Consider the following 16,059-nt stretch of genomic DNA (forward strand, 5'->3'; position numbering starts at 1 on the left):
ATTTGCTCCCTGGATGTAGTAAAGGCATTGAAAAAATGTGGAAGTTAACTAATGGAATAAAAAGCCATGGAAATATTGTTTTTAAATTTCTAAGCAAGCATAATAGACTAAATCTTAGAAAAATAAAACTGTTCTACTATTCATAAAATATATTCAAGATAATAAAATATTAAACAAAAATTCCTATTTCAAAAATTAGACAAGTTAGAGCATTTCCTTTTTTATTGCACAATTATTATAAAGAAAAGGTTGATGTGCAATGTAACACCCTGCACGTGCCTCATCTAAAGGCATTCATTCAGAGAAACCATGTATTTTTTATTAAAGGGGCATTTTGGAAATATGCAAATTTTTTGGCCTTAGCTCCACAACAGCTGTGGCAAGCTCTTTGAATTTTCACATAAACAAAAACATAAATGTTCATAAAAAGTGAAACCACAATATATTAAGAAATTGATCATCATACATGCAACAGAAATAAAATTAAGACCAAAAAGAGATTGTTTTTAAATGTTTAAAATTGTTTTCTTGTCACAAACCTTTGAATTCTATGATACGCTCTAGGAAAAAACAGTAACATCTGAGCTTTCTAGAAAAGTTGCCAAAAATATTTGGAACTAGTTTTTATATTACCCTGAGAAAATAATCTTCCTTAACCTACCAGCTATTTAGAAATCACTTTCCAATAAAACAAAGTGATTAAATTTGCATATAGTAGAATACTAATATTATTCAGACCTTCATTCATTTTTTATTAAAATAGAAAACTTATGCCAATGAAAACACCTAATAATATGAAATGTAAGATAAATATGGAAATAAACAGAAAACACAAATTTAAAGGTATTGCTTGAAGTTCTAATATTTTTGGTCTCACCAATGAGTATACATTGTTTGATTTCTCATAGTTTTTATAAACTTTCAACAAATTTAAGAGCTATTGTGAACAGTTATTTTCAGTCTAGAATATTAAATATTTCAGCCCATGACTTTCAAAATGTGTTCTGCAAAGGATAAAAATCTATAGTCATAAATGACTCATACTTTATGATAATATAAATGTCATGTAGTAGCTAATATATATTTGCAGAGTTTTTTTTTTTGTTCCTCTGGATAAAGTGTTCAATTTTTCTTCTTTTAAAAATTAATACATCCTTTCTTACAAACTTGTATTTACATGGAGATATAACCTCATCATTCTTTTTCTCTTCATTCCAAAGTAATAAGTGTATGATAATAGTAGGAGAGATTTGTTGTGAATAAATATTCTGCAGTTAACGATCACTGTAATAGGTGAGCAAGTTTTAACCAATACAGAAAAGAGCAGGTTATGACACCATCAAAATGGATAAGATCACATGCAGTATAAGCATAATGTTTTCCTTGGGAACATCAGCTTATATGCTGTCTTTTCTACAATAGGGCCTTAATTTTTTTCAGTTGTCTCAATTTAATATGCCAGATTGTCTATCAAATGAATGAACTTTCTGTTTGTAAACTTGTCTGACTTAGGATTTAAAACTTCAGATGAGAAACAATTCACTACATGAGTTTTATATATGGAAGATAATTGTCTCTTGATTCTTAAAGTTCAAGTTGGTGACTTAGAAACATTTTTAAATCAAATATTAACTAATCTGTGAAGTGAATGGGTAGTGTCTGGGAAAAAAAGTGCAATGAAAGAATTTCTTTTAATAGGTTGAGGTGACAATGTTTAGAAGGTCTCATTGGGAAAAAGACAAAGATGACAGCAGGATTCAAACGTATAAGAGCAAGGAGGAAGTCAACATAAAATGACTTAGAAGATGGCAAGAGGTGATCTGGAGTAAGAACAGGGTTGCTCTGCTTTCTGATGATTCCTGTATCTCTCGCTCTTTGATTATAAGCTCATGAGCAGACAGATGTATATGTGAGGACCATACTCAATTACCATGAGTTGCACAGAGTAAAAAAAGAGAACTATTAGGGTGACTGGGAAGTGTAGAACACCCAAATGAAGCTGGTCCAAGTTTTCTGCTATAATTTTCTGCAGCTGCACAGGCATTTCCAAATGTGTAAACAGAGAAAGAAAATTTCTTGCTGCTTGGGATATGATATGTAGACGTAACCAGTGAAAAAGAAGCAAAGATATTTAAGAATTTTTTGAGTATATGGAAATTGAGGGCTTGGAATCTAAGCTAAAAAAGAAGGAAGGGGAATACAGAGAGGGGATAATGCACTAGGGGAAAAAATGGAAGTTAGAACAAAAAGATGATTGCAATACAGCAAAATGAAGAGAGAAAAGACTTTGGCTGGGGAAAAATTACATGTTTGAATTAGTAAATTTAGAGAAACAATTTAGGATGAGGACAAGATTCAGAAGATGACTCTGGGGATTGTATAATTTGGTGCAGAGAATGACACTGGAAGTGATGAAGCTATAAAACTAAAAAGTTAGGCTGGGAATGGTGAGCTATTTGGATATAAAATCATCTGAGGATGATAGCTGGCATTGCTTCTTGGACAAGGACAGATGATGGGACATAATGTGAAAATACATAGCCAAACAGATTATTAGTGGTCCTTGTAAATGAAAGAAAACAGTTCAGAAGTTTTAAGTATGGCTTATCATCACTATACTTCAAATAATTTTTCCTGAATATTGACTTCAAGTAACTAAAATATTTATACTTCTTAAAAGGGTTAATAATTCTTTATTCCTCCAAAAGTTTTGTTATTCATTTTTCAGCAAACTTAATGAATTCAAGCCCCAAATTAATATTTTGATGAACTGTAGAATTTACGATTGACATTTATATTGTATGTTTGTGCATTTGTGAATAAAATAAATATACATGACACATGTACATTTAAGTGAAAATTCTTCAACATAGAAATGTTTTCCATAAAATCACTGAAAGAGGATATACACAATTTCTGCCCTTCATAGAATTCTAGAGACATGGAAGAGATCTTGCTTCATGAATGGCCAATTTTAAACAACAATTGGAAGAACCCACATCTTCCAAGACCTTATGAACAACACTATATGGAGCCAATATAAGACCCTATATTTGTAGGAACAAATGTGGAACATTCTTCCAAATTAAAAAGTAATTTTTATATTTAAATATATCTTATTTAGTACTTTTTAATAAAGGAAACAACTTATCTTTTCCATTAGATACTACCTTGTAAGTTTTAGTGAAATTAAAGTTTAAATTGATTCAAGCACACAACTTCTATTTCTCACATGGCTTGTTTTCTAGTGAATGTTACTACTATTATTATATAAAATTTTGGAATCCTATGTGTGGCTAATTACATCAGAAAAAGGCAATTTTATAACACAGCTACATCTCATGTTTTTAAACTATCCTCCCACTCTTAGGAAAGGTATGCGTTTTGAATACAGTTGCTGCTCAGTTTGAAAGAGGTAGATAAGAAACTAATTATTACCTAGGAAAAAATATGCTAATCTTTTCAGACTATAAAGAAAAACAGGAATTCTTTATTCACACCCTATATATATATACATTAAAATATATAGGTGATTCAAGGTCCTGTTAAGATTGGACTACATGCCCTTTAGATCAAGGCTCTATATCAGATAATAAACAATCCAGAGGAAGAGTGACTCTGAATATGTTTATTCTTGTATGCCACAGTGTCTGGAAAGTGGCACTTTCTCATGTGTGAAAGAAAATAGCAGTTTCTGCCTTGAGGCTTGTGGAAAAAAAAATAAAAAGAGATAATATATGTAAAATTTGTAAAAGAGTGCCTTGCTTTGCTCATTGCAATGTCTCGATGTGACTATTATATAGTTATTACACATAAAACAGATATTATTATCTCAACTTTGATAAAGACAAGGAGGAAAATGAAACAGAATAAATGTACACAAGGAGATAGGCGTATGAAATTTCATAAGCAAGAAAAGATATTACACATATTAAGACCATGAAGTGCAAAGTTGAAAATGGAAAGAGAGAAAGCTGGTGAGATAAGCAGGAACCAGATAATGTAGGGATTTGTGGGCTATATAAAGGCATTTGAAATTTATCCTGGGGCTGCTAGGGAATCATTGAGAGGTTTTAGACAGGTTCAAAGATATGATTTAGATAAATCTCCTTAGCTGAAGTATGAAAAATGGATTACAGGAAGGCAAGTTGGAAGTAGGGAGACTGTTATAGTCCGGACCTAAGCTTCAAAAAAGAAAATCAATATGTTATAGAGATTTTTAAAGAGATGTAATGGTCTAGGCTTGGTGATGCTACAGGGAGTGTGTGGAGGGAGAATAAGGACAAGGAAGAACAGCAGTAAAGAAGCAGCCTAGGTTTCAAGTTTGCTCAGGAAGGTAGAAATAACTGCTCTCATTTCTGTTTCATTTTCTGAGTTTTCCTCTTTTTCCTAGAGTTGTCTCCATATCTGGCTTCTATTTATGCATTCAGCTATTCAGAAACTGGGTTTTGAGTACTCGTAATATGTGGGGGTCAGTATGATAAAAAATTCAAAATTCTGAATTCTCTTGTGTAAATTGTATGAAGAATCAACAGCATCTTAAGGGCAGGGACAAATTTAAGAGAATATAGTTCATTCTCTTACCTGAAAGTTGATTTCCCCATAATAATCCTGCCATCATAAATGTACACAGCAGGTTTATTAGATACATTCATGGGGATCAATTTTCTTTCCATGTGACCAATTGTACTAGGAGTCTGTGATCCCTAATAGTTATCATTTGGAGTCAGCTCAAATTTATCTGTCAGAACCTCTGACTTTTGGCCCATAGTTTTAACAGAAGGCCATGAAAACATATGTGATGGATGGTTCTTTCTCTGAGCAGCATCTGGATCTTTGTTCTCCACACTCTACAGGTTTAATCATTTCTATCAGTCCTTGAGGACATGGTTTTGTGTCATTCACTATTATGGTTGTGTTTTTCTGAATACATGTTGGTTTTATTTATTTATTTGGTACCAGGGATTGGACTCAGGGGCACTTGACCACTAAGCCACATCCCCAGCCTTTTTTTTTTTTTTTGTATTTTATTTAGAGACAGGGTCTTACTGAGTTGCTTAGCACCTCATGTTTTGCTGAGGCTGGTTTTGAACTTGCGATCCTGCTATCTCAGCCTCCCAAGCCACTGGGATTACAGGTAAGTGCCACTGTGCCCGGCTACATGTTGGTTTTAATACATACACTTCAAATATATTTCCCCAAAGGTAATACAGTATCCATCTATGATATGGTCAGGGCACAGAATTTTGATCCTCTCATTACTTTTGTGGCTATTGAAAGAATTAAACTTTTTTTTCAAACATTGTTCACTTGTCTATTTTCCAGATAAATTTTTATTAGGAGCTATACTGAAATCATATATAAATTATAGGTATATAAATTATAAGTATATGTAAAATATATGAATATATATGCACATATGCATATATATGCATATCCACATATTCTTCTATGCATAAGTAATAATAACTGTATTGAAGCTGACAGTAGGATCATCTTTAATAAAGTCACCTTGTTAAATTTGGCTACCCCTGTAAAGGTCTTTCAAAAAATGTTTTATCTAAAAACTTAAATATGCATTCTAGCTCATACTTTGACAAAATATGATGCTCTTGTTTAAAGTGCTTCTAAAGGTGCATCTTCTGTTCCACTCAGCCATCATCAATTCATTTATTCAGTTCCTTTGGTTACACAGGTCATTTGCCTTTAAAATGGAGAAGATCTTTTAAATAAAAACAATGGGTGGCTTTTATGGTGTGGGGATTTTCTGATTTTATTAAAAGACCAGTGATTTTGAGAAATGATCCTGGACTCTGAAATACTTTAGTGCAATAATTTGTTTCCACGTCTCCCTCTAAAAACTTTTTGTAAAGGGGATCTGTACGTTTGAAATATCAGTACATTATAATACAGTTCAAGGGACATAACAGACATTGAGTGTAGGAATGAAAAATTATTGATGGTCAAATCAATCCTGAATTCTTTTAACCTATGATTTACTGCAGTAAAATAAATGATGTGAACTTATTTAGAAAACTATTTTTCTAGCATTTGTAACCATTGTGAGATTAATTTCCATTTTAAAATTCTTATTTTATTCTTTCTAAGTGAAAAATGTTTTTTTTTAATGGGAAGAAATTATGCAGAAACAAAGGGCTCTCTAAAGTTTGAGCATTCTTCTCTTAGCTGAAAACAGCCCTTTTTCTTCCATTTTTCCTTCATCCGAATAGATCAAATATAATCAAAAAGATAAAAAAGACAGCACTTTGGTTTTCCTTACTTTTATTTTTTCCTCACAAATTTCAGCACATTGTGGCCATTAGCCTCTGGTCTTATTTTTATGCAGGTTCGGGGAATTCATACAATTGTCCATGGTTGGAGCTCAGCAGGGCTATGTGGGATTAGGTGGCATAGAAGTGACAGCTTGATCTCAATGTGTGCCCAAAAAGCACAGGTCTGGAGTTCCAGGGAGGAAATTCAGACGCATTTTCCCATGGAATAATGAAAACATTAGATTCTGGTTCTAAAATATTCTAAAATATTCTACTTCTTCATTGGATCCTTTGTGTTGGTTGCCCAGAACTGTTCCCCAAATAGCTGTATCTGCACTACATTAATCTTTGGTTATAAAAAATTGTTTCAACTGTAAATATCAGTTCAATTCTAAGCAGATCATGTGATTTAACTTGGCAGCTCAGCTTTGGAATGGCGTGAAAGAGGAATATATGTTATCAACCACATTGCAGAAATATTTTATGATTTTTTCCTGTTAAAATCTTGGAGTTCTCTTGATTTTATCATCTCTAATTTGTGAGAGACTTTAATAATCTCCCACTGGATCCTCCTTTGGCTTTATGCAGTTTATTTCTAAAGGCGGCCTACAAAACAGATTTGTGTGAGGGAAATGCAGATATTTACCTTCCACTTCTCACTACTTAAATGGGAAAGTCTATTCAGAGCTTTTAATGTATCTTACAAATTAACTTTTGGACTACAACTCATTTATAAGTTAATTTGGCATACAGTTACTTAATAAATATTTATTAAATCAAAGAATGTTGTGGAGTTTTTATAATACCTTGAGAATGAATATTTTCAGTGACATTTATTTTGCTTAGAGATATGCACATTCTGAACCTTCCTAATGCCAAAGATTAAAAGTGCAGAATCTCAAAACACATTAAAGATTATTCACTGAAGGAGACCCTTAAGACTGAGATGGGAATAAATTAACTAAATCTATACAGCTTCACTTTTATGTCTTTGAAGTTCTAACATAAAGATTCATTGGTAGTGATTAGCTGTGACTGCCATGCTCTGAGGATCAAAATATTTCTCTGGAGAGGATACTGCTGATAGCTGAGCTGGGATGTTAATTTCATTTTAATGATGTTGAAAAATTGATTCGAATATGAAATCCATGTTCATTTAGCAGTGTTATCCATGGAGAATGTAGAAAATTCTAGTGCATAATAATATGTTATCAATACTGTAACTGAATATTGAAAATGATAGATTACTCAGGATGTAAAAATTAATGGTATTTTTTTCATTTAAGTATCAATATACAGAAGATTTCAGCATCCATATATTTTACTAAGTAATTATGTGTTGTTAAAAGGTAGGAGAAAAACAGCATATAAAAAATTCAGCTAAGAATTTAATAATTTATATTTCTGGAGATAAGTAACTATTCATTGAATATTCTGTCAGTTTTAATTTGTTTACTGCCAATTAGGAATTATCTTGAGAGTTAGAAAGGTATATTATTATTAAAACAGACATCCTCATCTTTAATCCTAACTTAATAATATAGATAAAAATAAGCTTCTTGGAATCAAAGTTGAATCTCAAAATGTGAATCTTTAGGATAATAAATGTTAAATAGTTCGGTCTAACAACTCTCCAGATTGAAAGTATGGAGTGGAAAGTTGAAACTTTTAAAAATTTTAATAGACACATATTTATGACATTTCAGAATCCCACAAAATGAAGTCTCCCATACCACCCCCCAAAAAAAAAAATCGTAAAAATTCCAGGGAGAAAAAAAGAAGACATATTACATATTAAAGAATGACAACTGACATTAGATGTAACTGGAAGAAAGAAAAGAATTAACTTCAAAATTCTGAGGGAAAATATTTTAGAAAAATTGTTCTACTCTTTTGGCAATTATCAATTAATTTTAGGTATAAAATATATCTTCAGGTTTCTAACAACTCAGGGAATTTGCCACTCACCCTATCATCACATTTCTAAAGAGAGTAATACGAGAAACTGTCAGCTAGATATATTTTAAGTAAGAGGAGAGTAAGAAATTTGATAAGACATTAATAAAAAATAAAATTAACACTGATACTTCAAAAACTTCAGGCAAAATGTTTAATTTTCATTTATTCCAAAAGCTCTTGCTTCCACAATAGCATTTATCAAATCATAACATTGGAAATTTTATCTTTAAGGTGAGGTAGGGTTTATATCTGTAGATCTTGGAAGGCTATGACTGCCAGCTTTTTCTGTGTCAGGTAAGTTTATTTAAATTCAATATTCTATTTTAGGAAGTTTCACTACCTCCTTTTTATTTTTTTCTATCTAGCATAAATCTAAACCATATTCTGACAGAATTGTTGGTAATCAGGCTGCCATTTTAACCTCTAATTGTCTGGCTCCTTTGTTTATCAACAAATAAATTTTGAAACTCAGTTTTCCTTTTTTTTAAGACCCTAAATTTTGATCTATCTTTTTACCTTAAAGTAATTATAATGTTTTTTTCAATTAATAAGGAAGTAATAATTTTGAATTCATAATTTAAAAAATTTATAAATAACAGGTTTGCAGACTGCTGTATTTTTTAAATTGAAGTTTCTTTGGAAATACATTAAAAATTTTCAGAAAGAAAAAATGTTTTGAACTTAGACAAAGAAGAAAGTTTCTAGTTATTGGGCTCTAAACTACTGAAATCTAGACTCTCAACTATGGGGAAGCTAAACCTCATTCAGAAATTGAGATTTTTGTAAGCCTATCCCAGGTAGATTTTTGGTCTTGCACTAACTTCTATTATTCTGTGGAGTTGCTTTTCATAGTTGCATGGTTGGTTGGCTTTAGCTAGCTATCCTGAGCAAGTCATTTAAGATTTTATATTGAAAGATAAGCTGGAGATCTAAGAAAGAGAAATAAGTTCTTTCAAATCAGGATGGCAAAGAGATAAAATTCTTAGGTCTAATTGCTGTTAGTATCATCTTGAAATAGGGAAGATGTTTATTTTTGTTAAGTAGGAAAAGGTGCCTGGAGTCCACTGAAATGAAACAGAAGATAATGGATGGATAAGATCTTATAGTCAAGACACCTCCAGGGGGAGCTCATATTGAGAAAGGTAGGTAGAATCCCAATATTAGCATGCAGACAAAATATTGAGAATAATTGTCTCACCCCTAAAGATTAAGAGCACTAAACCCAGGAGACTACAGGAAAAAAAGTCAAATTTGAAAAAGAAAGACCAAGTATATTAATGTGAAATATTCAAAGAATTACTAGGCATGTCTCTTTTGACAGTTATTGTAGGTATTAACTGTACTCTATATTACCTTCTTGGAGAAATGTATGGAATTGAAGATTTAAAGTAAAGTAAAACATAAGTGAGACATAGTAAAGGCACACCGAACAGTGCACTCATTAAGACAGACTTCAGGCTGAGGTCAGATGCTCTGATTGAAGAACAGCACCCACGTGACAACATGCAGGAAGGGAAAAGGAGACAAGGTTTTCTTGACTGTGGGTGTTACATCATACCCAATATTGTTGATTTGCTATTTCTTATCATGGAACAATATCTGGAAATATAAGCAAAATTAATGCCTGAACCAGGAAGGAAAGTAAGAGTAGAATGAAACTACTAACATGTGTTTTGTAAGCTGTTCTAACCCAGGTGTGTTAAATTTGCCACATGGTAAATGTAACCTCAAGTGAGACCTTTCTTTGAGATTGCCAACACTATAAATTTCTATATTTTGTAGGAATTTAGAATGTCTCAAATGCTGCTCTCAGAAAGTATCTTTCTCGTGTTTTTAAAATTTATTTACAAAAATATTCCACAAATAACTTCTCTAGAGATTTATTTAAAGACACAGATGGTCAATTCTATACACCTGATATCCTAGTAAACTCGAAAGTAAGTTTCTCTCTAGCTCTGCTTATTGCCACAGAGACTAATGAATATGCTATGCAGTTTCATATGGTGTACCTAGGTTTAAATTGAGTACTATGGACTGCAAACATCTGCAGGGCCAACAGACAGAATGCAAAAACAACTGATAGGAAACACATAATCACAACTGTCCATGTATAACATATAGTGCTCCATTTATTGTTTTTGTTTATTTTTTCGATAAAATATTCTCAAAACCTTTTTCCATCTTAAGACCTGCATGTATGAAATTTGAACATAGAAAATAATCCAATCCCTTTAAGCTAAATGAAAGAAGATACGTTGTTGCTTAAAAAAAGGAAAATTGGAAAGGTTTAAATGAAATTTGAGACAGGAGAACTTGAGAACAAGCTGCTAATACCTAATAATAATTAAAAATATAAAATTTTAATAGAAATAAATTTGAAACCAGGTAATTTAAAAGTAATTTATCTTGTCATTATATGAAGACTCAACACTTTCTGATAACCCAGAAACAAAAACACCAAGTCAGAAAAGTCCTGAGTAAGGGTTAGCACTTATTCATTTCTATCTCTGAACACTAGTTGCATATTTATGCCCATAGGGTTTCTTGTTATGGAAAAGCCAATAAAAAGGGAAATACTTTCGCATTTTCTTTAGTTAACTCTGCCTTGCCTTGTTGGAACCATTAACTCAAATGCTCTTATTCTATAGGAAAACAATTTTACTAAAAAATGTTAGCCATCATTGTCTTATAGAATATTATTAATATTCTTCTTAATGTTAAAGACAATTATTCTATTTAATACATTGCACAATTGTATTTGGTCAAAACACTGAAAAATAAAACACAAAGTCAAGTGTGATAAATTCTCCAACTAAGTACCAAACCAAAATCAAGATCTAACTTAGGAGTTAAGAAATAATTCTATGAAATTACTATCAAATCAATCCAAGAGTATGTGAAGTTAATAATAACTAACCTTAAATATTCAAAGTAATTATAATATAATTTATATAAATCACTTTTAATATATAAATAATATATAACTGGAATGTTTAACTTTAGTATCTGTTGAAAGGGTTATTTAATTTGGTCCCCAAAACAAGCAATAAATTATGCAGTACACATTCTCACTATAAATCTTATATAAAAATGGGAAAGCTAATCAGATTGCTATTGATTGTAAACACTTCTTTGTGGGAGAAATGAGAATTAATTTAAGGGAATACACCATGGCCACTAGTCAGAGTGGGTTTTAATTTTTCACATTCCTTTAGACTTGAAGTTAGTTAACTAAAAATTTTTTAAAATCCTATCAAACAATATTTTATAGAACCATGTTTTCTCCATACATAATCACAAAATTATATATATAATTTCTTGATAGTACTTAATGAAATTAAGATAACATTATGATAATATTTAGTTATATTTTTGAGTGATCAGTATCTAAAGAAATATTTGATATTGAATATGACTGAGCATCTACTTGTTATCAAGAACTAATGTTCTCAAGAACATATTTTTCTTGATAGTATTTCTATTGAATCTATCTAATTCTAGGGATTAGCAAACTTATAAAAAATTAGTGAACTGTTTTGCAACTTGCAAGCATGTTTCCCATTATTAGTAAACACTTGCAAGGCAGATTAAAAAGTAAAAAAAAAAGTTAATTGATTAGCCTGTGTACTATAATCATAGGAACTTATCTGTGCAAAATCATGATTAGAACAATGAGTATTCTTTCATAGGAAAGAAGGAAAACATGAAAACCATACATAATTTAATGAATATTTGAAAGAGAGGTGAAAAGGAGTAACTGGCTAAAAGATTCTGAAATAAAGACAAATTATTTTGCTTTTAAAGAACACGTTCTAAGGGTGCTATTTTGTCACTGAAAATGTTACTACATATCTTAAAATATGTTATTTATGGACTTACTTCTTTCCCACAGCTGCTGAGACTCAAAATTTGCCAATTTTGCAAGTCAATTAAATGTTCCATATTATATGTCAATGAAAAGATTCACTATCAGTTTCCTGACAGATGCAAAACAATCTGCTGTGATTCTAAAATAAGTTTATATTTAATAAGTCAGAGAAATGGTTCTTCTTTCAAATACTGTGTTATAAAGAGTAGATACTTTTAATTGCCATGTGAAGAAACACAGAGTTAGACAGTATCCCCTCATTTTTTCATACCAATTCAATACTAAACTTAACATCAAATAGAGTATTACTTTATTTTTAAGGCTATATGTATTTTAAATGTCCCTTAATTTTGTTAACTTAAAAGAAACTGTTTATTCTGTTAAAATCTAATACGTATTTAAACTGAACCTCATTATAATCAGGAAACATAGGCACTGAGTTGTTTTAGGAAATACTAGGAAAATATTGACCTGTTTAGTGATTTTGCTTCTAATCATCTTTTCTTAATTCCCCACAAAAATGATAAGGAATAAATAAAAGTTAGAAAAAAGAGGGGAAAAACAAACTCCAAACCTACTTTTTCTTCAGTCTTCTATCCTTTTCGGCTTGAGTTCCAAGTTTGCCTAAGCCCAAGGATTCCTGAGCAGCAGCTTCAGTTTCCATAAAGCCACCTGTGAAGAAAGAAGTGTTTCGATTAGGTTACAGACATTGTTTCCATTCTGAAATTAAATTTTTAAAACTTAATTTTAGTAACTGTTTACTGTCATTTTTAAAAAAATCCCTTGTATTTTCAACCCAACAACATCAAATGACATGATTACATACATAAACATATGCCAAAAGAAGAAAAAGAAGTACCTACTGGTGTTCCATTTAGTTATACAATAATGCATAAAGGAAATAAAAAAATGTGGCCTGTAAACTGGCACACATTGAATGTATAAGCCCCAAACTTCAAGGTCAATTTTTCTGCATTTCTTAAGGAAAATAAGAGTGAATATTTATGTAGCATGTGAAATTATTTTCCAACATTTAAATATTTGTGATATACATGTATATATCATTTATCTTATTTTATATTATATATTTATATTATATATATACCATTTATCTTATTCTTTATATATACATATATAAAGAATAAGATAAATGGTAGCCCACTGAAAAGAAACTTAGGTGTATGCTTTAAATTCTGCATTGAGAGAATGGAGAAACATTTGCTGATTTCTAAAAGTTCTTCATGTACTGCTCCTTGAACTTACTTCCATTTAGCTGGCCAGCTCTTTAGTTTCACTATAATCCTCAGTTCAAGAACTTTATGTGTTCTGGGGAGGATTATTTTTTAAACTTTATAATACCTGGAAAAAAATGGAAGTCTTTCTTCAAAAGATTCTAATCAGAATGATGTCTATCAAGCATGTAAGAAATTATTTGAATTAGTGTCAGTATTTGTTGGCTTCAGAATAATATAATATGTAGATACAGCCTAAAAATGAAAATGGATATCAAGACACAGAACTACACATTATTACAGTGCAATTATTTCATTCCAAACCTCTACACATATAATTAATTCATAGATTATACATTATAATTATAAAATGAGGACTTAATATTGTTCTATGCTTTCTCTTTGGTATTTAGTATACTGTGAGGAAAAAAAATCAAGCTAAATAAAAGTGCTATTTTAAGTGAATTAAAATATTTATACAATTTTAAAGTAGAAGAAATTTAGATTATAGTTAAGCTCAACATTAGAAAGATTTAAGCTAATACTAATTCTTACAAAAAGTAACCCCAGAATTTCACAATTATATCAGTAAATAAGAACTATGGAAGGCAACATTCACTTGCCTCTCCTTTTAGTAAACATTTTCTTATTTAACATTAGCAGGATTTGACCAAGGTGTAGTTTCTCTTTATCAAAATAAAAGAGCAAAATTATTTGCTACTATTTTTCATAATTCATTTTAACAATTTAATTATAACACTGAATATTGTTAATTCTGGAATATTGGTATAAACAAGTTAATCTTATACTATTACATAACTGCATAATTATAAGAATGTCCCCTTTATTTGAAAAACATTCGTTGCTGTCCATATAAATCAAGAATATGGCCCATGTCTGTAATCCCAGAGACTTGGGAGGCTGAGGCAGGAGAATTGCAAGTTTGAAGCCAGCCTCAGCAACTGAGTGAGATCCTCAGCAGCAACTGAGCAAGACCTTGTCTCAAAATAAAATATAAAAAGAACTGTGGATGTTGCTTAGTGTCATAGTGCCCCTGGGTTGAATCCATAGCACAGGGGCAAATAAAGAAAGAAAGAAAATCAGGAATAAGGAGTTTGAGGATCAAAACTTATTTTACTCATTATGCACATATGCAATTAATATTGAATAAATATTTATTGTAAAAAATATTCATTGTTGCTATCATTAGGAAGCCATTCACTGGCTGACTAAAATATTCTTAGGGGACATTTTTAAGTCTGAGATTTTCCATTAGGCACAGTGAGTGAATATTGCCATTTTATATTTTATATATATATATATATATATATATATATATATATATATATATATATATATATATTTGCCTTAGTGCATATCCATAAGTTATCATTCATAATCTGTAAGTGACAATATTAATGTTCTCTGCTAATGGAAATAGAAGTGAATGATTCACTTAAAAGCTATACAATTCTTGATCAGTCTTTATGGTTTCACTGGAGATTGATGAAACAGATCTATTCAATAAATGATGAAACATTTTTAATGACCAGGTGGTTGGATGAATCAGGCTTCTATTTGAGAAATAAAAGAAAATTTAAATTGAGGTTTAAATTTTTTCAAGAAGCCAACATTTTAATGGAAAAAACCAATATTTTAAAACAAAGAAAGCTCTGGAAGAAACGAAAACGCTTGGGAGTATTTTATGAGTCAAAACCAGATATTAGAATTTATTTATCATAAATAAAACTATAAGAATAAAAAGCATGGAAAGCTTAGAAATTCTGAGGACTCTGAAATCTAACTCATAATTTTTAAAGGATTTAATAGATGTTTGGCATTATGTCTTTTGAAAATGCAAAGCACAAATGGGCTTAAATTTATGGAAGGTAAAATAATATTAAGTATCACAAGCAAGATAGGACCCTTAATCAGGATAAAAGTCCCAGTCAGCTCCAGGCAGTGCACTTTTTCACTCCCAATTAATATATTTCTGGGTTAGAAGAACAGTTTTTCCTAGAACTGACCCAGCTGCCCCATGAGTCCCAGGTTCATCTTTTCACATTCCTGCCCAGATGACTGTGAGGATAACCTCAGTGAATCCAGCTAGATAGATAAACTCCAGTTCATTCTCTTCAGGAATCAGTGGGCCAACAAGACATTGTGGACTTCAAGAAAAAGTATTCATTGAGTGAGGTGCAGTAGTGTACACCTTTAATTCCAGAGGCTCAGGAGACTGAGACCAGGAGGGCAGAGCATTCAAAGTCAGCCTTGGCAACTTAGTGAGGCCTTAAGCAACTTGTAAGACCCTGTCTCAAAATTAAAAAGGAAAAAAAAAGGGTGGGGGTGCTGGAGATATGGCTAAGTGCCTTTGGGTTCAATCCCTGGTACCCCAAACACAAAACAAAAGAAAATTTTTTTTCACTAGCCACATATGACTATTGGGCAGTTCAAATGTGGCTAGTCTAAATTCTATGCTGCAAGTGTAAATTAACCACCAAATTTTGAAAATAGAGTGCAAAGAGTAAGATATTACTTAGTAATGTTGTTATATTGCTCATGTGTTGAAATGACATCTCTGACCAGATAGAACTGTCTCCTGGCTGTCCCAGAGTTTGAAGGGGAACCAAACATTTCTATGCTTCCACTTTCACATGGGTTCAGGGGGTGCCTTGCTCAGATGCACTGTCAGCTTTGGTCTCTTCCAGACACCAGAAAAGGTCTTGAA

General features: G+C 31.3%; 1 protein-coding gene across 28 annotated transcripts in view; it reads right to left on the bottom strand.

The window, feature by feature from the left end:
- The window catches only part of Ppfia2 (PPFI scaffold protein A2), a 448,465-nt gene that overhangs the window by 46,139 nt on the left and 386,267 nt on the right, over positions 1 to 16,059 (bottom strand). For all 28 annotated transcript variants that reach the window (XM_076853182.1, XM_076853164.1, XM_076853162.1 and 25 more), the window contains one exon: positions 12,678 to 12,771. In XM_076853182.1, the coding sequence (XP_076709297.1) occupies positions 12,678 to 12,771 (94 nt within the window). The remainder of the gene's footprint in view (positions 1 to 12,677; positions 12,772 to 16,059) is intronic.

This window comes from Callospermophilus lateralis, chromosome 4 (assembly GCF_048772815.1).
Source record: "Callospermophilus lateralis isolate mCalLat2 chromosome 4, mCalLat2.hap1, whole genome shotgun sequence".
NCBI lineage: Eukaryota > Metazoa > Chordata > Mammalia > Rodentia > Sciuridae > Callospermophilus > Callospermophilus lateralis.